Here is a 21,529-nt window from a genome sequence, read left to right on the forward strand (position 1 = left end):
GATTTTGAGAGGCTAGAAAAACAATATCCTGTTAGAAACCATTTAGTGAGCAAGGAACACTTGCAGCTCTATAAAAAGTTATTAATGTATTGTTACTTATATTTGCATCACTAAATCATCAATAGTATACACATTTTGGGTTTTAAAAACAACAACAACAAATTATGAGAGATCTCACCTATGTAACCATGCCTACAGAAGCACCGTCCGTTCATGACGTCACAAAGACCGCCATATTCACACTCGCACGTGCGTTCGCAACTAGGTCCGTATTCCCCATCATTACACCCTGATGAATTAAAGAGAATACAAATTAAATAACCATACTATATTCTTTCGGCGAAACTATTTATATTTTATATATATATATATATATATATGGGTGAGTGAGGGGCATGCTGGTAATATGCTGCTTTTATATGAGATATATAAAGGATATAACAAAGGTTCGGCGTGTAATTATTTAACTACCGAGAAGTGATACAGTTTATCAGAACAACATCCTATCGTATTTTATATTCTTTTATTATTAATTGTACAACATTGCATAGTTTAATTTAGAGAATAACTTGCTTGAAAGTACTTTGCTAGGAATGAATCTGTAAGTGGCGCCCATAAACAAACATCAATTTTGTTCAGGTCCTAACGCAAAATGCCGCCATTGATTAACACTGTATGTACTGTTATCCAAAGTGTCTGCAGTTTTCACACGTCAAATTTTCAGCATATTCGATATAAACGCAGTGTGTGCAAGTATGGGTTCAGAAAACGACAGTAGGCGTTCAAATAGTTATGAATTTTCTTGTTGGTGTTAAAATATTTTCTTTGTTTGGTTTCATTATATTCAGCAGCCAAATGATCAGAGAAATTTCTTGTACAAATCCATTTTATGACTTTAAAATCTTTTAATTGACGGTCGATACAATAGTATATTCATGTATAAATGTGCTTCTTAAAATTCCGGTTTCAACTCGAGCGTGTGCTTAAATATTACACGGCTTAAACTTTAATGTTTTGAAACATGTTTGTTTACGTTTTTTTCTAGAAACAAGGCGAGGGCACTCGGAAACATAATGTACTTCACTTATTGTCACCACATTTTTAGCTACTCGATAACACTAACAAACATTGTTTTTGTTTAAAATACTTATTCAATATGCAGCGATTTCGTTTAATAAACACTTTTTGAATGACTTGTCGGTCTGAAGTCAAAACCATTTGCACTCGGTCGGGGATGGACCAAGTAAACTACAGCCCTAAGACTCTGGCAATATTAATTGTTCCTTCCCCGACCTCGGGCATATAGTTTAGACTATTGACCGTCAAACCGTTCAATCTCTGTGAAAACACTTACGGCTATCAAAACACAATCTATCAACTTTTGAATGGTAAGTGTTTCCGCTACGATACAAAATAAATACAATTATGTGATACAACTGACAATCGAAAACAATAATAAAAAAATATTTCATGGTTAAACAGTTTCAAAAAGGATAAAGGTTAATTGATATGCATATACATACAAGTTGGAGTTAATCCAAACTTAAAAAACAACATGGAACATTCAACATAACAGAATATTGAGTTGTACACTTTGCCATATAATAACATTTTCACAAGGTAAAAAACAAGAGTAACAAATATCAAACAAGCAAATTAGAAAATAGAACGGTCATTCAACACTACAATACACAATATTCACGTATATTTACTACCTAGCGTCAAGTCCTCTGTTAGTTGAAAATATAACAAGAAGCATAGTATTAGATTCACATAAAGAGTGAAAAACAAATAATTAATAACTACTGTTATTAAACTATTTGGTTTAAACAGTATGTATTCATATGATGTTAAGATATCAGCATATTACAAGAATACAGGGAAAACTATTTAAAAATGTTAATTTCTATATTCTTTGTTACATAATAGTAAAATAAGCATATATCTACTGATAGTGAGTAGTCGAAATACTAACATAATCGTTACACGGAGTTAGTAGAATGAACGTACAAAGCGTTAATGCAAGACATTGCATTCCGACTGTGTTCACAAGTTTTTCATTACTTTCATCTATTTGTTTGTTTTAGTCAATATACCGTTTACACTCAGTATTAAATGATGAATGCCTCTAAAATGTGTTTTGATTCAAAAGGTTTACCCGGATCGGCATCATCAACTCTTAAATCTCAAGCGAGGAATTTAATGAGAAACATATACACGAAAGTGTCTTCGAAGAGTAAATAACAATGTTCAAAATATTTACGTTGTGTGAATTTTCTTTGCCAAAATATTGATTCTGAGTGAAATTGTTTTTGTCAAAACTCGTTCGTTGAGTGGACTTCTGTTGTCAAAATATATACATGTATTGATTGAATTTCTTTTATCAAAATAAATATGTTTAGTGAATTTCTATTGTCAACATATTGAGTGGAAAAAACATTTGTAAAACAGATCCACGGAGAGCGAATCTTATCTACGTTGAGTGAACTCTTCGTTCATAAATAAACAATTAGAACGAACAGTAAACAAACGTGTTAACAAAACTATCAACTATATATGATGTTCCGTTGACAGTTGAGAACACATTTTAACAACTTCAGATACCATCAACAAGTGAATTCAGTCGGTGAATACGCACCTGCAACAAGCTTCTTCGCATACAGGTCTTGCCAGAACTTTGACCTCACCCTGCCACCACGAAGCTCCTTTACCCGACGACCTTTCGCTAAAGCCCGTGCAAGGATAATGGTTAGCTCGTTATGTAAAGCAAGCATTATGAGTGTTGTATATTTAGCAAGCATTAAATGCCATAAGCGTTTGGTTTTACAAGCAGCGCAATTAAATAAATGCACCTTTCAGAAAGGGCGCATATTTTTCAATAAATTTTAGACTTATTATACATATTTTTATGGCATTGTGATAGAAATTAGTACTTATTATAACACCGCTTGAGTATGTGATGATTATTACCAGGTGCTTTCAATTAAGCTGTTACTTCGTCTAACTAATATTATTCTACTGTAATAAAACGACAAGTAAATCGCTGTGTACCTACATTCTTAATAGTATTCCCCATCAACTTAACATAGTCAACTACGCTAAGACATTATGTTGTTTATAAACATTTATACTTCTAAGATTATTATCTACTGTGTTGCTACTTTTAGCGTTTCAGTGCTAGACATACCTTGATCGTTTTCTAAGCATTAAATAAACAAAAATATAAGAAATTATGGAATTCTTCCTCCTAAAAAGTAATCAATGAAAGGCCTTAAACCAAACATTTTTTGAAAGTCAATATTATTTATTACCCTTGCCACTTAAGATACATGTAAAAAAATATTGAAAAAAATCACTCACTGAAAACAAGAATCAATATTAAAGCCGAACAAACAGATAACAAATTGAGACACACAATCAATATCAATTACTAGTTCGGTATATAGCTAAAGAAATAAATCATTGAATGCGGCAGAAAACACACCTTTTTGGCAATTTTTTCCCTTCTGTCCGGGTTTACAAACACAATCTCCGGTCACGTGATCACAGTTCTGGTTCCTATTACACGTGCACGATCCCTGACAGTCAGGCCCAAATGTGCCTTCGGAACACTCTGTTGATACAAAACATATTATTTCACCTTTTATTTCTGAAGTAGAATTCGATTTGATATCTAAATGATATTAAACTACATACCGGCATGCTGAAACTGACATCTTAAACTTTCACAATATTGATCAAGACGAAACCAAACTAAACTATCAAGTCGTAACACACCGAAATATTGTTTCTACAAATAGAGATGGGACAGGAATTATCAATGTACAACAAGGGAAGCTGGCGAGACGACTGGACGAACGACTTTCACCGTAATTTTGCTAAACTATTCGTGTACAAAATGTTTTTATACATACTGTTCTATAATAATAGCTGTAATAAGTAGGCACAACTCAAATTGCTACTGTTCAAAGGGTTTCGGGACAATACAATCGGCTGGAGTTGATAGTCAATAGGCGTGGATAGTAAAGAATATAAGGCGGCCTTACATCCGCAACGATCCGACCTGAATGTGCCGAGGATATGCAAGACTAAATTTAATACAGATCACTCCTTAGCTTCAACACTAGTCCCTCCAAAATACTTGTCCCTAAGGACTTGAAAAACACATACTCGATTGATAAGTGGATGTAACAAAGTTTGATATTTATTTAATTAAGTTAAAATTAAAATATCAAGACGATCGCTTACGCTGTTCACATGCCGGGCCTGTATATCCTGGCGGGCATGCGCACTCGCCAGTCACGTGATAGCAAGGCTGATTCTCTTTACACTGACATGGCTGCTCACATCGATCGCCGTATGTGCCGGGAAGGCATGCTGGAAATAAAATGATATTGCGAGAAAGTTATAATTTCTTTCACAACAAACCTCATCCCAAACTCCTTTAATTGCAAGTGCAAGCGGTTTATATAAACAAGAACATTAAAATTGAATTAGTTAATCCATTTATTTGCAAAGTTTATGGAAAATTCCCAAACCTTAATCGAATAATTTAACGGTGTATAACTGCAAAAATGTTTAATGAACAGAACAGAAGTTTATTTCGACTTATGTAACACAGCATCTCGTCAAACAAATATAATTATACAATTAAACAAAATATTCATGGTGTGATCATCGTTACAAGGTAGCCAATATCAATAACAATTCAAGATAGCTCAAGAAATATGGAGAATGTCCATGTATAACAATATTAATAATAATAGATATAAGAAGCTGTTTATCAAGTTATTAAGATACATTATGGAAATGCAGATGATTAGTGGTCACGACATTGATTGTACGGTTACGACTTAAACAATATCATTGATTAAAAGGTTTCTTCTATTATTTGCCTGTACCAAAAATTTACATAAATTTACAATAGTTGTTTTGTTATTACTACTAACTAGTTGAGTAAATATAAACATGCTGGGTTTTACATAAAAATACTTTTTAATAAAACTGTCATCGAAACAGTTACATTTTAAAACAAAATGAAATTCATCCTCAATTTCCTGTGTATGGAATAATAAACATAATCTTTCATTTCTTGGCAGTCTGTTTTGTCCGTACCTGCCAGTTTCAATACGTTATCTGTGAGCTGATACACGTAATTGAGTGAGGTATTTTCTATTAGTTTTGTTAAATAGTAAATTAAGGTATTCAGCCATACCAAACGTACTGTGCAGATGCAAGTATAGAATATTAAGTTTCGCACTGTTTTCAATATCAGCACGCCACTTTTGTAGAAAACTATCGATTAAACGTTGTTTAAAGACTTGAGCAAAGAGTTTGACATTACAATTCCCCGGATTAACCCAGACATCTAAAAACCCATTCTCCTCAAGTAAACATTTAACGTTAGATGCCCAAGTTGTAAGGCCTTCCTCGCTTAAATCAACTGATTTACGGTATAATAAATTTAATAAAATATTATTGGACTGTTGTACTTTGAACCAATATTTAATAATTAGCATGTATCTGTTAATGACATAAGAAACAAAAATAAAACGCGCATTTTCTTGTTGTGGTTGTCCAAAAACTGTCCTTCACACATTATTAATAGTCAAGCAAATCCACTATGTGTGTCACTCACGTTTCTGGCACCGTTTTCCCCACCAACCGGACTTGCAGATACATGTCCCAGTGTCCGCTGTACAAGTCCCGTCATTTGCGCAGTCACACCTTTCTAAGCAATCTTGTCCATAAAATCCTTGTACACAGACTGAATAAGATGAACACCATTCCAAACAAACAGATTCATTCGTACATGAAAATGATTTGTATGCAGCAAAACATGACTTCTAATGGGAATATATTGATCAACATAATTATTGCTTATCAGCACAACTTTCTGATGCATGCATTATCAATCAGGTTGACAAACTCGAATGATTTGCACAGTTGCCTCACGTACCTTCATCACATTCTTCCCCGATATAGCCTGGCAGACAATGACACCTGCCCGTCTCTTTGTTACACGAGTCGCTGTTCTTACACGCGCAGGACTTTGCACAGTTAGCCCCGTATCGGCCCTCTGGACAAGCTATAGATTTGATACGAATGTATAAAAGTTCGTTATGAGATATTGTATTATTGTTTCTACGCAATACGTAGACGCATGGTATGAGAATGAAGAACATTATGAGTTTACATCTATGTTCTGTGTTGTGTTCTGCAGGAACAAAGAACACTTTACATTAATCATATAGTATGTAATTAATTAATTGCAATACGAAGAATAGACTTACAAAGAATATTTTCCCCCAAAAGACATAAATCGAGAAAACAACAGTATTATACATTAATGCATGCAACAATTCATTCTATTGTTATCATAAATGTCATACTCTTCTCACAGGCTATACCCATGTAGCCCGCCGTGCAGTTGCACTCCCCGGTAACTCTGTTACACGGATGTCCGCTACAGAAGCACCTCTGGTAACACATGATGCCATAACGACCGACCTCACACTCTGAAATATACACATTATGCCAATCAAGATGCCACACTCTAGAAAAAATAGCGTCAACGATCATGCATTCGACTATTAAAGACTATAACCGGTATGAATTATCACCAACCTTCCTCACAGAGGGCTCCATGCCAGCCAGGCAGACAGACGCACATTCCAGTCACTGGGTCACATGTACCGCCGTTCAAACATTCGCAGAAACGCTCACATTTTTCCCCATAACGACCCTAGAAATGTTAAGTGCTTTGTTTAAACGCAATTTACCAAACACAAACAATGTATGTGGTGTTCCATGTGAGACATACACACGCAATTAACTGAAAGCCACACTGCTATTCATATGCAGTTACTTGAAAGGGCTATAACCCTAAGACTCAAGGACGTCGTTAAAATGTTGTCTACTCGGACTTTCTGTTAGCGATCTTCCCAGCATAAGGCCTTAAAGCGATTCATTACACTAAAATGTTGCAGTTATACAACCGACCGCCTTCCCCTTTAAGTAGAAATATGCCTCATATACCTCATGTTTCATTCAGTACAAAACATAAACTATTCCTTCCACGCAAAACTTTACCTCCGTTAAACGAATAAAAATATAAGAAGGCAAAACCTATGTGTCAGAAGTGGGATTCGAACCCACGCCTGGAGAACCAGACTGCGACCTGAACGCAGCGCCTTAGACCGCTCGGCCATCCTGACGAGTTGTAATCAAGCGAGAGGTAGCTTGACTTATTGACCTAGAAGTTTACTTATATCGAATTTAAACCTCGAGCGATTAAATGATTTGACAGTATTTGAGAACCGCGTACTTTTGCAACACGTTTATGATTTTGATATGTATTAAAATGGTTTATTCATTTCATCATAATAAACACAAATAATTCCTGGTTTAAGAATTATAAAGCTGTCGTCTAATATAAGCCATTGGCAATGCTTACAAACGAATTGTATTAAACAATTCGGCGAATGTTGCTGTTTACTTATTATAATGTAATATCTCCTTCATAAACTGTTAAATTAAAATAACAAAATGATTTGAATTAATATTTAATGAAGATAACATGAATATGTATAGTATGTTTATTGTCGCGTATTAATATACTTTTCGTCTTACTAACAATTAACTGGATAATTTCCAGATATTAACTTGTTTTTTTTTTAACTCAAAGCGTGTGCTTGGTAAAAATAATATTTGACGATATTCAAGATTCAAAAATCTATGATTCGAACCAAAGCCTGGAGAAACAGCCGTCGACCTGAACGCAGCGCCTTAGACCGCTCGGCCATCCTGACGAGTTGTAATTCATGAAGAGGTAGTTCGAATTATGGATCTTGAAGTTTACTTGTATCGAATTTTAACCTCAGGCGATAGAATAATATAGAAATATTTAATGATCGAAAGTTTTGCATCACGTTTATCGTTTCAATACGTATTAAAAGTGTTTATTCCTTAAATCAAAATACACACCAAACGTTACTGGTTTAAGAATTGGATATTTTTCGTCGGACATAAGACAAATGCAATGCTTACAAATGAACAATATTCAACAATACAGCAAATGCCGCTTTTACGAAATTATAATCTAAATTTCTGTTCATAAACTGTTCAACTTAATAGCAAAATGATTTGAATACATATTTTATCAACAATACATGCTTGTGTATAGTATATTTAATATTGAGTATTATCACACCTTTCGAGTAACAATTCTTAAACCGATTATTTTGCGTAAATTTAAAAATCCTTCGACGCAAAACGTTATACTTGTAAAACTAGTATGACCATATTCAAGTAGCAAAAACAATGTGTCAGAAGTGGGATTCGAACCCACGCCTGGAGAACCAGACTGCGACCTGAACGCAGCGCCTTAGACAGCTCGGCCATCCTGACGAGTTGTCATCGAGCGAGAGGTAGTTTGAGGTATTCACGTTCATCTTTACTTGTATCGAAAGTAAACCTCGAGTGATCAATTGATTTAATTCAATCGAATAAGCATTATATAACATAACTTTAAGTATATTTCAAAAATGGTTATTAGTATTCTGTTTTTCAAACGTTTTCTTGATCTCGAGTCTTGAAACTGAATGTCTGAATATTTGCTATCGTACAATACAAATCACAGACGAAAACAACTGCTCGAACATAAATTTAATGTGATTGAATCTATCAAATATATTTTTGAACTGTATGGAAGGAATTCATATAAGTGTCTATGACGCATGTTTTCAAATCCTAGGCTGTTTACACGTGCACAGTGTTGCTATAACCGATGCGAACCTTTTCTCAATAAATATGTTTAATTAAACTGTATGACCTCGCAGATATGGACAATAAATGTGATAGGAATTTTAGAAGATATGAATTTAAATGCAACTCAACTCAACATAAATGTTCATCCATTATTTGACATTTCCTTACATTTCATTTAAATTAACGCACACTGTTCAACATTGAAGGAGTAAGAACAGTTCACATGTAAAATACATTGGCACAACCTTAATGCGTAATATCTTAAACATAACGGAAAATGTATTTTTTTTTCATTTCTTTAAACAAGTTGTTCTTTTAGCTATAGCTTGAAACCTTTGCATATAATCAAAACTGTTGTTTGACATGAAGCCGGGGTAAGGATCAGGTTTGACCCATGTCTGCCAATTTCGATAACTTATGAATAAAAAAACTGTTTTAACATAAAAACCTTGGTGGTACAGTATGTGGTGCACATAATAGTATCAAACAGTGTTATGTACTATGAATTATCAAAATGTTAATAATGACACTTACGGCAGGACATTTCTCGTTGCAGTTCACTCCGGTAAAACCGGAAGCGCATTTACATTCCCCGGTCATGTGATTACAGAGGGCCCCGTTTGCGCAGCTACATATTCCCTGGCAGTCTTGACCAAAAAATCCGGCAGGACAACCTTCAAATGGATAGGAGGAGTATAACTTTGGCGTGGATTAAGTTTGTCCATGCGATAAAATCAAATATGTACATTTAACAAATAATCATATATTCAAAACAAATGTTTTCGACTTGATCATATGATGGTGTTGTTATCTTTTTTCACATTGCAAACATGCATGTTCTATATTTCGTTAGAGGTAAGAGAGGACCAATTCATTGTAATACTTTCTAGTGGCAGCAACATGACTTTGGGTGGCGGGAATTTTGGACCTGCCACCGGGCTTCCAAAAAGACACACTTTCCAAATCTTGAAATATTTGTCTTAAATGGCTAATACTAGTAGTATTTTCGGCAAAGTCGACTGAACAGGCTGACAAATATTCCCTCTTGTGATCATGATCAATCTTAAATTGGATGTAATAAACGAGGATACAATTTATAAACAAGGTCACCTTTGCTGCACTGTCGACCTCTCCAGCCCGGTTTGCACCAACACACACCGGACACGTGATCACAGGTGGCGTTGTTCCTGCATTCACACGTTTGTAGACAACCAGGACCGAACGTGTTGTTCGAACATTCTAAGACAATAAATCGAAGATTATGTATAAAATAAAATAGCATGAACCGTTTTCTCAAGTCCTATCAATCAGTTTTCATTCACAGTGTGCTTCTTAACAGGGTTATATGACTATTGGGCTGTTCCAGTAGTTTTCATTGTCCGGTATAAAACATTGAATGGCAATTGATACCTTTAATATTCATTACGTCACATGTCAATTATGTTCAACACTAATGAGACTTTCACCGTCACTTACTTTGATTACAATGCCTGCCAATCCAGCCCGGGGGGCACAGACAGTCTCCTGTTTTATGGTCACACTCGGCGTTGTTCTCACATTCACAGACCTCCGAGCACCCTGCGCCATACATTCCGGGCTCACAGGCTGTAAAGGGCAATCAATGCAAGTTTCTCTATTGTGCGGTGAAGTACTTTTTTGTACATTTTCATTTACTCAATGGTGCCATGCAGTATTTTGTTGTACATTTTCATTTACTCAATAGTGCGGTGCAGTATTTTGTTAAATATTTTCATGTACTCAATGGTGCGTGCAGTATTTTGTATTTTGGTGTACATTTTCCCCGATGTGTTGCTATATATTGTCTTCTTCTATAAAAGCCCCCAAAATAACCTAGCATAACATAAATGGTTAAGATATTTTTAATTATAAACTGTTTGTCTCTACTTGAAATGGACATACCCATGACCATGTGATACAAAAGAGTATGCCCATTCAACAAAAGACAATGTTTATAAATAAAATATCAGTTAAAGTTATCAATTTCATCAGATGAAAAACTAGTAGAAAAATACAATAGTTTCCGTGCTTCATTTTCTGAACATAAGGTGCATTTGTATAAGCATAAATAGGCTAAACCAGTGTTTACATCCATAATTGGAAAGAAGTATGGGCCTTTCCGATTAAGAAAATGTGCCGTTTCGACTAGATTTGGGGAATTCCTATTTCCTTCCAAAAATACATAGTCTGAAGAAGGTTTACGTCTACGATAGCGTTTCCCCATTAAAAACCTCAATCACTTGAACATTTATTAGGTGTAACAAATGTTTACCGAAATTAATGGTCAACTCATTGGATTCTTTGAATATTTAAACTTTGAAAATTTATTTTCACATTTGGGAGATATGTATGTTTCAACATTAGGAATCAGGTCCAAAATAGGCCAATTTGAATAATGTTTACAGATATATACCTCTCTCACACATTTCTCCAACAAATCCCAAAGTACACGTGCACTGGCCGTTCTGTGGATGACAATGAGCCTCGTTCTCACACAAGCACTGTTGCATGCAATCCTGTCCATATCGTCCCTGTGGGCACACTGCAAACAACGTGGACAAAAGCATGATATTAAGAAAGCATTCGTTTGTAGTCAATCATTGTCAATATGTGATTTTATGGTGTTTTGCAGCGGAGGCTCATTTCGTAAATAGAAGAACTGCAATCTTCGCTTTAACAACTAATGTTCACGCTTAATGTCATTTGATTACCAGATGCAATTACAAACATATTAGATTGTTATCCTCATATTCAAACCATTACAGGAACAGCAGTGTTTAAACCATATTAGAGAGATTATAGATAGTTCAGTACGCCACCTCTAGAGTATAGTTGCCGCTAGGACAAGCAGTGTTTAAACCATATTAGAGAGATTATAGATAGTTCAGTACGCCACCTCTAGAGTATAGTTGCCGCTAGGACAAGCAGTGTTCAAACCATATTAGAGAGATTATAGATAGTTCAGTACGCCACCTCTAGAGTAAAGTTGCCACTAGGACAAGCAGTGTTTAAACCATATTAGAGAGATTATAGATAGTTCAGTACGCCACCTCTAGAGTAAAGTTGCCACTAGGACAAGCATTGTTTAAACCTTATTAGAGAGATTATAGATAGGTCAGTACGCCACCTCTAGAGTATAGGTTGCCGCTATGACAAACAGTGTTTAAACCTTATAAGAGAGATTATAGATAGTTCAGTACGCCACCTCTAGAGCATAGGTTGCCGCTAGGACAAGCAGTGTTTAAACCATATTAGAGAGATTACATATAGTTCAGTACGCCACCTCTAGAGTATTGTTGCCGCTAGGACAAGCAGTGTTTAAACCATATTAGAGAGATTATAGATAGTTCAGTACGCCACCTCTAGAGTATAGTTGCCGCTAGGACAAGCAGTGTTTAAACCATATTAGAGAGATTATAGATAGTTCAGTACGCCACCTCTAGAGTATAGTTGCCGCTAGGACAAGCAGTGTTTAAACCTTATTATAGGGAGATTATTGATAGTTCAGTACGCCACCTCTAGAGTATAGGTTGCCTCTAGGACAAACAGTGTTTAAACCTTATTATAGGGAGATTATTGATAGTTCAGTACGCCACCTCTAGAGTATAGGTTGCCGCTAGGATAAACAGTGTTTTCAGTGTTTCAACCATATTAGAGAGATTATAGATAGTTCAGTACGCCACCTCTAGAGTATAGTTGCCGCTAGGACAAACAGTGTTCAAACCATATTAGAGAGATTATAGATAGTTCAGTACGCCACCTCTAGAGTATAGTTGCCGCTAGGACAAACAGTGTTCAAACCATATTAGAAAGATTATAGATAGTTCAGTACGCCACCTCTAGAGTAAAGTTGCCACTAGGACAAACAGTGTTCAAACCATATTAGAGAGATTATAGATAGTTCAGTACGCCACCTCTTGAGTATAGTTGCCACTAGGACAAGCAGTGTTTTAACCTTATTATAGGGAGATTATTGATAGTTCAGTACGCCACCTCTAGAGTTAAGTTGCCACTAGGACAAGCATTGTTTAAACCTTATTAGAGAGATCATTGATAGTTCAGTACGCCACCTCTAGAGTAAAGTTGCCACTAGGACAAGCAGTGTTCAAACCATATTGGAGAGATTATGGATAGTTCAGTACGCCACCTCTGAAGTATAGTTGCCACTAGGACAGGCAGTGTTTAAACCATATTAGAGAGATTATAGATAGTTCAGTACGCCACCTCTAGAGTATAGTTGCCACTAGGACAGGCAGTGTTTAAACCATATTAGAGAGATTATAGATAGTTCAGTACGCCACCTCTAGAGTATAGTTGCCGCTAGGACAAGCAGTGTTTAAACCTTATTATAGGGAGATTATTGATAGTTCAGTACGCCACCTCTAGAGTATAGGTTGCCGCTAGGATAAACAGTGTTTTCAGTGTTTAAACCATATTAGAGAGATTATAGATAGTTCAGTACGCCACCTCTAGAGTATAGTTGCCGCTAGGACAAACAGTGTTCAAACCATATTAGAGAGATTATAGATAGTTCAGTACGCCACCTCTAGAGTATAGTTGCCGCTAGGACAAACAGTGTTCAAACCATATTAGAGAGATTATAGATAGTTCAGTACGCCACCTCTAGAGTAAAGTTGCCACTGGGACAAACAGTGTTCAAACTATATTAGAGAGATTATAGATAGTTCAGTACGCCACCTCTAGAGTATAGTTGCCACTAGGACAAGCAGTGTTTTAACCTTATTATAGGGAGATTATTGATAGTTCAGTACGCCACCTCTAGAGTAAAGTTGCCACTAGGACAAGCATTGTTTAAACCTTATTAGAGAGATTATTGATAGTTCAGTACGCCACATCTAGAGTAAAGTTGCCACTAGGACAAGCAGTGTTCAAACCATATTAGAGAGATTATATATAATTCTGTACAAAACCTCTCAAGTCAAACCCTGTATAGCAGGCGCTATGATATCAGAGGGAATACAGTTAGTTCGGCCATGTTTTCCGAACTTTTCTATTTAAATGAGTAATTATCTGTCCAAGAAAGGTCATTATACATATAAAGTTAATTATAGAAAATAAAGAAATGAAAAATAATAATGGAATATATTTAGAGTTACCTTGGGCGCACCTGTCGCCATAGTAACCAGGTAAACACAAGCATTCCCCCGTAACTGGGTCACAACCCGCGTCGTTCTGACAACCACACTCGTTCCGACAATTAATGCCGAAATACCCAGGTGGACATGCTGCGTTCAGAAAAAAGTATACACGTAAAATAAATCGTACGTATAGGAATAGGCTAAAGGCTCTTCAATTTTGGAGGAATAAAATAATCTATCTATCCATCTGTAACAATTCACTTTCGAATTAATTTTCTCTGCAGAAACTAGAACTGGTATCCTTTTGTAAAAGGAAGGGAACGTTCCCTTGGTTAGGCGAAAATCTACGATTTCTATGACCATAACCGACACCAATGCCAGTCCTCTAGACAACTAGGAATACCGAAAGGACGTGTTCATGCACGACACGAGTTACAGTAAGGATATGCCAAATGTACAAAACATTACAACATTTGAGTATCGTAAACTTTAGAACAATCTGTTTATTTAATATTTTAATAGCTCTGCACTGAATCTTTATTAAAAAGTAAATGACAAAGAGAATGCTTCAGGTAACATAATACAATATAGTTCTGCGAAAATAGCAAGATATGAAATGAAACAGATAAACCAAATAAATAAAGTATACTTTGTTCGTGCAAAAAAGCAAAAATATAAATAATACTCTTACAACGTTTACACCTCCGCCCCTTCCGCCCGGCCTTACAGCTGCACTTGCCCGTGACTGGGTCACACTGACTGCCCGTGCATCGGCACTTCCGGGCACAATTTTTGCCGAACCGCCCTTGGGAACAAGCTGGTGAGGGGCAGAGCAAGCAAAGAAAGGTGACTAGACTAGCAGCAATTATATATATATATATGTATAAACGACTGGCTGCGAGCAAACAAACATCCCTTATATACCAAAAAAAAAAAAAAATGTGCTATGAAACATAACAAAACATAGCATTGGAAAATTATAAGAACATAAGACGTGTTTGAAAAAGCAAAGAAGGTCGAAACTAGAGTAATACTTTCATATGGAAGTAAACGGAAACACTTTTTTATAACATAAGAAATAAAAGGCTCAAAGCATGCAAAAGTACACGTGCTAAAAAAAGCCTTATTTTTTAAACAGCTAAGTATGTAAACAAAACGGCTTACGTAGATTACACTTCCTGCCCATACTTCCGGCAGGGCAATTTTTTATGCATTCACCGGTCACGTGGTCACATTCCATATTGTCTTCACACTTGCACGTCATTGCGCACCCAGTTCCATAGAAACCTTTTGGACAACCTTTCTTGCACCTGTCACCATGGTAGCCAGGTTTGCAAATGCACTGGCCTGTCTGAATTAAAAATCATTTCCATATATATATATTTGAACTAGAGCGATATGGCTCGGAAACGGAATTGTCCGACATACAATGCACCAATATGGTGATTTTTGGACAAAGGCTTCTTAAGATATAGATCGGACAACATACTGGACACCGCCCTCCTGTACGCAACAGGTGAAACTATAAAACGGGCCGTTCTATTATTGGGACGTTCCGTAAACGGGCTTATACAAAAAGGGTATTGGTTTATACGTCTAATTTATCATTCCTAAAAAACAATAACAGCGACTTAATGCAAATGCAGGTCAAATAATAAAAGGCAGTATCGTTTTCTACGTCATTTCTTGGTTAGAAATCGTATTTTTAGTATTTGTATACGGCATATTTTTTTCGTAGTTGGGCCTTAATATTTTATTTATTACTTGAAAGAAAATATTGCCCAGAGAAAACAAAACTGCGGTAAGTACAAAGTTTAAAATATATTTTCATATTATCACAACTATTTCGCAAGCTTCTTATTTCATTAAATTGGACAGAAACAGTTTCTTACTTTAGGGTTACATTTTGAGGTCTTGTCTTTTTCACAGTCGCAGTGTTGATTGCAGTTTGCACCGAAGGTAAATTCTGGACAAGGAATATTGCAAGAAGGCCCGAAATATCCAGGAAGACATTCACAAAATCCAAACATTCTGTCACAGTACCCGGTGGGACACACTTTCGGACAAGGTTTATCACAAATATCACCGTAGAATCCTGGAGGACAACCGTCTTCACACTTCTCTCCCTTAACTCCGGGAGGACATTTGCATTTTCCGGTCACGTGATCACATGTGCCGCCATTTTCGCAGGTACAGATGCTGTTACAATTGCTGCCGTAAGTACCCTGATGAAATGATAAGTTTATCGTAAACTTTGTTTAAGTAAGAATTGCCATTCTTAGGTATACACAATATTTATTACAATTTAATATATATCTTTTAAATGATGAAAAATACATTATAGATATATAGTAACTCATGTACATTCCGCCATTTTACAAGTTTCTACATATCGAATGACGTTTTAAAGCAAAGGCAGATTTGAATTTGTTTTTTCTCATTCCGTTTGCCACGTCCAGTGCCTGGGACCTTTATTCCAAGTATGTATTTTACGCAGACTAAATTATTTTTCGCAGAAAACAGGACCAGGGTAAAGATACAAAGCATACCATGTAACATAAAAGATTACCTCATGGCATGTTTCGTTACATATGAGGCCCTGCCATCCGGCTGCACACAGGCAACCATTTCTCTTGGTGTTGCAGTATCCTCCATGAAGACAGTCGGCGCATGTGTAGATGCACTCTTCACCGAAACGGCCAGGTATGCATTCTGGAATAACAGTTTTGCGTGCGAGATTAGAAAATATATAAATATTTCATAAATAAGAATACATTATTTATTATATGCTTTGCGGTGGTTTATATAGATTTTACAGTGAAATGAATTAAAATAGCAGTTTAGTTTCATTTATTTTTATTAAATTCCAGCCCGTTTCAATGACACGTTTCCGAAATGACTGCATTTGCATACACTTTGTGGCGTTTTCTGAACTACTATAATTAATTGACGTATGATATCTTTAGCGCTTGGTGTAGAACGCTATTTTACATGGAGGTTATATGGTTGTTGCAGTGCAAGACCATAATAATGTTTCACCTCGTGAACACCGAAAGTAAATATATAACGCCCTATACTTAGTGCTATATTTCACCTATCTATAATTGTACGGATATTCAAATTAATTTCTTTAGCATAAGCATAACGCATATCGTACCCGGTTTTTAAAAAAGCTTTCTGTAGTGCGCATTCAGTGTTTTTTTTAAAAATAATATTTAAGACATATTATAATTTAAATATAGAGTAACCCTTGACCAAATTAACCTGTCAAGCTCAATGAAATAGCTAATATTTATTCAGCTTATATTGCGGATGGTTTTCTAACTACGTGTGCATATTTGAATTAGAGTCCAAAACACTGCCTTCTCTTTTCCAAGAGCTCTTTTACTAAATACTGTTATCTGGCTTACTTTATTAGAAAGTGCAATGAAACAATTAAGCGTCAAGACGAAGTTCAATCTTAGTTGGTTATTAAATACCGCACCAGGCCCCTATCGAGGCCCCTATTTCTCGAAAGTAACAAGCTAAAAAAAAAGAATTTGTTTATCATGATTGTCATAAATTATCAAGATAAGTTCTTTTAAAGCCGAATCACTCTTAAGAATGTAAATATTTCAAAAACTTATACCAAGACAAAAGCACTTAGCTTAACTATATCAAATGATACGAGAAATGTTTCGAGAAATAGGGGGTGCGCGTAACTATTCATATCATTATAGTTATATAGGCGGTGCATGTTGGACATCCTATGGGGTAAAGCAATGGCGGGGTCTAGAGTACATGTAGCCGACACTTACCTGTAACAACTGGCATAATTTCAATATCTGGAGGTTCACACAACAATTATTTCAATGGCTTATTGAAAAGCATTACACTAGTCAACTAGAAATATGCTTTTGAACATGTATTGGCACTTTGCTGATATTATTTCGTTTTTATTTAGTTTCGATCACTACAGTTGTGTAGCACAGCCATTTCAAAGGTCATACTTCATAGGTCGTGGGTTAGCAAGGAATAAATACAAATATCAAAATAGATACATGCTTATTGTAACATAGGTTTGCTAAAACAGAGGATATGATTAGAATAAACATGCTTTCAAAGACTTATACCAATGAATAATGTCATACCTACTTAATAATTAATAAACTTCATTACAGCACATGCATTACAATCTATTTGTAACTTTGGATGTCTAACATTATATAAGGTATTAATAATACATTCTGGAAAAGAGATTTTTCGGGATTACACGGCATTTGCATCCTCAGTGAACACATGGTGCATGCCATGACAAGTATATTAAGTATGTAAGTCAGTTGGAAATGTTAGTTATGAACTCGGGGTTTCTTACCATAAATGGATTTCTGATCTTTCTGCTCGTGAGGCAGCTGTATATTATAATCATCTACTGGAATAATGGGGATGGGAGTTGTGTCATATCGGAGGTAAGGGATCTCGCCTCTACCCGGTCGGGTAGAGGTGCGACCGCGGTGCGCACTACGGATTTCTAAATTATATAGACAAAATATGACAACACCATAAATAACAATTTTTAAAAACCTGAAAAACAGTTTAACAAATTAAGAGGAAACATTGTCACAATATATATAACTAAAATATGACAGGCAATACAATATCTATAAATATCGATACATTGTAAGAATTGTGCTTAAAATAAAACAGAACACACGGGTATAAAACAAACAACATGAAACCATATTCACAGACAACAAAATATGAAACGATATCTAATTAAATTCTGCCATGTATGTGAGATCCCTTTATCGATAACCGTGTTCATGTACTTCACACCATGAATGAACTTAATAGAGGTTTTACGAAATAAGAAAACAGGACCATTCAATTGACAACAGTATTCATACCCTGACAAGTGTTCCTATCAGAAGCGAGATAGAAGCCCGGTCGGCACGCACAGCTGAACGACCCCTCGTTGTTGACACACAGCTGCTTACACCCGCCGTTATTGGCCAAACACTCGTCCACATCTGTATATGGGCATTTAGTTGGTGGAACAATATAATCATGTCAAAGAATCATTCGAAATTCGAAAGTAACAAAGTAATAGATAGTTAACCTAAAGTAAATCGTAGTCTAAGACATTTTTTAAACATTCTTAAGTGTTTAATAACAGACAAAAGCGAAACTCAGTAATTTTGTGTTGGTTTTAATGTGTAATTCCCTCTTTTATATAGTGTTTAGACTTTTATTGGAAATAATCATAATAAAATATGGTTTTGTTGTGATCATTCACTACATACATTGTATTTACGAATATACTGCTTAAATAATATATGTCTGACATGAAGACAGCAGGCTTATAGTTGAATGTCTATAGATTATATGACACTTCACCTAGACAAATACAGCCATCGAGGACATGCTGTTGGAATCCTTCCCTACATTCACACGTGTAGCCTCCCTGGTTGTTGTGGCATATGTGGGGACAGCAGGAGTCGCCACTTTCACATTCATTCACGTCTTCACAGGTCTTGTTATCAGTCTGCCGAGTTGTAAATATAAGTATTATTATCTCGTACAATGGAGTGCATCAAAGGCAATCCTCGTCTGCCTCACATGATTCATATGTCTAATGTCATACAGCGAAACCGATATGAGAAAAAAACGCTCCTTTCATAATTTAACGACCTCCACATTCTGTTTGCAAATTCCGTACTTAGCAAACTTAATTTATTTGTATGAAAACGCTGGGGTCTCGTCTGTGTTATTTTTTTTATCAAATCCGAAATTCACGGGTCAGTTGGACTAACTCTAAACATATTTCGCAAATGAAATACTCCAAAATAACATATGAGTGAAGCTTTCTACCGTAAATATAGGCCAGTATTCGGTCTCAGCGTTATTGGTAATGGTATATGCGTTTGTGAAGGAATACAGTTTATGCAAGCGTCTTGTGGTCTATCAAAATGATGAACAAGTCATTCAAAGAACGAAACAGTTGCCTTGATACAAATCTTACTTTAAGCACATAGCCTCCTCTACAAGCACAAGTGGTCTGGCCGCTCTTGTGCAAACATTTGTGGTGACATCCGCCATTATTTACCGCACACCCATCGATCACCTCGAGTTCAATACCTAGAATGATTAAAAAAAATAAAACGTTGTCTCGTTTATGTATTTATATCAAAGGCTAAATAGACATACATGCTGTACAAACATATGCTCAACCGGATTCCGAATTGATGTACCAGTACCATCTGCCGGTAACAAACTATCTGCAACGTTAGTATTTATTGTTACAATTGTATTTACCAACAATAAAGTTGCTTTCTTTATACTAGAGCGATGAGTACTGAAAGTTCAACATGCAAACACTGTATAACGATGCGTTAAGAAGTAGAGTTTGCGCTTCCTACTACCGACTACCCTGTGTTCTCTGAATGTTTCGAACAGTACGTGTTGTCTACCTTTGTATGTCTAATACACTACATACATATTTACCGTCTGGTTTTGTCTGGTGTTCTAAACGCACAACTTCTGATTGCAATAATAGAACAGAATAATTGTATTAACAATCGGATATCTGGAAATTTTCAGTATAGTATTTAGCTAGCTACCTTGCATACAATAAATTGTTGTTTATATGCCTAGTAAGAAAGTTTTACCAGTTATATACATTGGCTTTCTATCTTCAGAAAATTGCACACTGATAAGATATTGTTAACGATATGATTACGTCAGATTATTTGTAAAGATAGCAACAATTTTTAAATGAAAATATTCTTTTTCATAAACTCCTGATGTATTAAAATATTGACAATTGATTTTAAACCATTACTTGTATGCACACATGTTTGTATTTAACATCATTTACGTTTGTGTATATTATGAATGTTTGATACGGAGCGATGCAACAGATAACACAAATAATAATATACGCATATTTGAAATTGTACAACATCAAGGAACATGCATTAACAGTACCAACCAAAAGTTGTATCACAAAACTAGCCAGTCATGCAAACCTACCGTATACACAGGCAGCTTAGCAATAGAAGGAACAATACCATTATGTTGTAGACTGTTATGTTTTACAACAGATCAATATGCAATGTCATTATGCGAATATTGGACATGTTTTTGTTCTATGATTAATATGCTATTTACCATAAAAAGACCATATGTGTTTTGAGCTGAATACCCTGAGCATACACTTACATGCTATATTGTGTTATGTTGTAAAAGAACAAACGATAACATTATAAAGTGTTCTTAATGTATTGCAATGAAGGCTAACATTATAGTGCCGGTCTTAATGTCTAACAATAGAATCAAGGATGACATATTATTGTAAATGCAAAGATTATTGAATTGTATTGAGTTGAATTGAATTGAATGAATGATACCATTAGATTGTCGTTCTTGATGTGTAACGATAGAATGAAGGATACTTTTAGATTATAGCTCTTAATGTGTAACGATAGAATGAAGGATACTTTTAGATTATAGCTCTTAATGTCTAACGATAGAATGAAGGAGATTTTTAGATTATAGCTCTTAATGCCTATCATCAGATAAAAGTTATTAATGTTTCTGATGTGCAATAATGTGAATGGTTGTTGCCTGGTGACCCTATATTGTTTTAATATAATTTGAAAGGC

The 21,529-nt window shown here is 35.5% G+C and overlaps 1 protein-coding gene and 2 non-coding genes across 11 annotated transcripts in view; all 3 read right to left on the minus strand.

Annotated features, from left to right (window-relative positions):
* The window catches only part of LOC128246520 (multiple epidermal growth factor-like domains protein 6), a 105,093-nt gene that overhangs the window by 11,027 nt on the left and 72,537 nt on the right, over positions 1-21,529 (minus strand). For 4 of the 9 annotated variants that reach the window (XM_052964750.1, XM_052964753.1, XM_052964752.1 and 1 more), the window contains 22 exons: positions 19,888-20,003; positions 19,263-19,410; positions 18,773-18,895; positions 18,241-18,396; positions 17,684-17,710; positions 16,456-16,598; positions 15,779-16,111; positions 15,051-15,237; positions 14,578-14,703; positions 13,905-14,033; positions 11,201-11,329; positions 10,246-10,374; positions 9,880-10,008; positions 9,304-9,443; positions 6,628-6,745; positions 6,393-6,518; positions 5,960-6,088; positions 5,639-5,767; positions 4,249-4,377; positions 3,485-3,613; positions 2,639-2,725; positions 179-289 (listed from right to left, as the gene is read on the minus strand). In XM_052964750.1, coding sequence (XP_052820710.1) covers positions 179-289; positions 2,639-2,725; positions 3,485-3,613; positions 4,249-4,377; positions 5,639-5,767; positions 5,960-6,088; positions 6,393-6,518; positions 6,628-6,745; positions 9,304-9,443; positions 9,880-10,008; positions 10,246-10,374; positions 11,201-11,329; positions 13,905-14,033; positions 14,578-14,703; positions 15,051-15,237; positions 15,779-16,111; positions 16,456-16,598; positions 17,684-17,710; positions 18,241-18,396; positions 18,773-18,895; positions 19,263-19,410; positions 19,888-20,003 — 2,973 coding nt within the window. Of the gene's footprint in view, positions 1-178; positions 290-2,638; positions 2,726-3,187; positions 3,200-3,484; positions 3,614-4,248; positions 4,378-5,638; positions 5,768-5,959; positions 6,089-6,392; positions 6,519-6,627; positions 6,746-9,303; positions 9,444-9,879; positions 10,009-10,245; positions 10,375-11,200; positions 11,330-13,904; positions 14,034-14,577; positions 14,704-15,050; positions 15,238-15,778; positions 16,112-16,455; positions 16,599-17,683; positions 17,711-18,240; positions 18,397-18,772; positions 18,896-19,262; positions 19,411-19,887; positions 20,004-21,529 lie in introns of all 9 variants that reach the window. The other 5 variants (XM_052964754.1, XM_052964751.1, XM_052964756.1 and 2 more) reach the window with 5 other exon arrangements.
* Positions 7,134-7,217, minus strand: Trnal-cag (transfer RNA leucine (anticodon CAG)). Its single transcript has one exon. It is a non-coding gene; the product is annotated as a tRNA-Leu (tRNA).
* Positions 8,326-8,409, minus strand: Trnal-cag (transfer RNA leucine (anticodon CAG)). Its single transcript has one exon. It is a non-coding gene; the product is annotated as a tRNA-Leu (tRNA).

Source organism: Mya arenaria, chromosome 9 (assembly GCF_026914265.1).
Source record: "Mya arenaria isolate MELC-2E11 chromosome 9, ASM2691426v1".
Classification (NCBI taxonomy): domain Eukaryota; kingdom Metazoa; phylum Mollusca; class Bivalvia; order Myida; family Myidae; genus Mya; species Mya arenaria.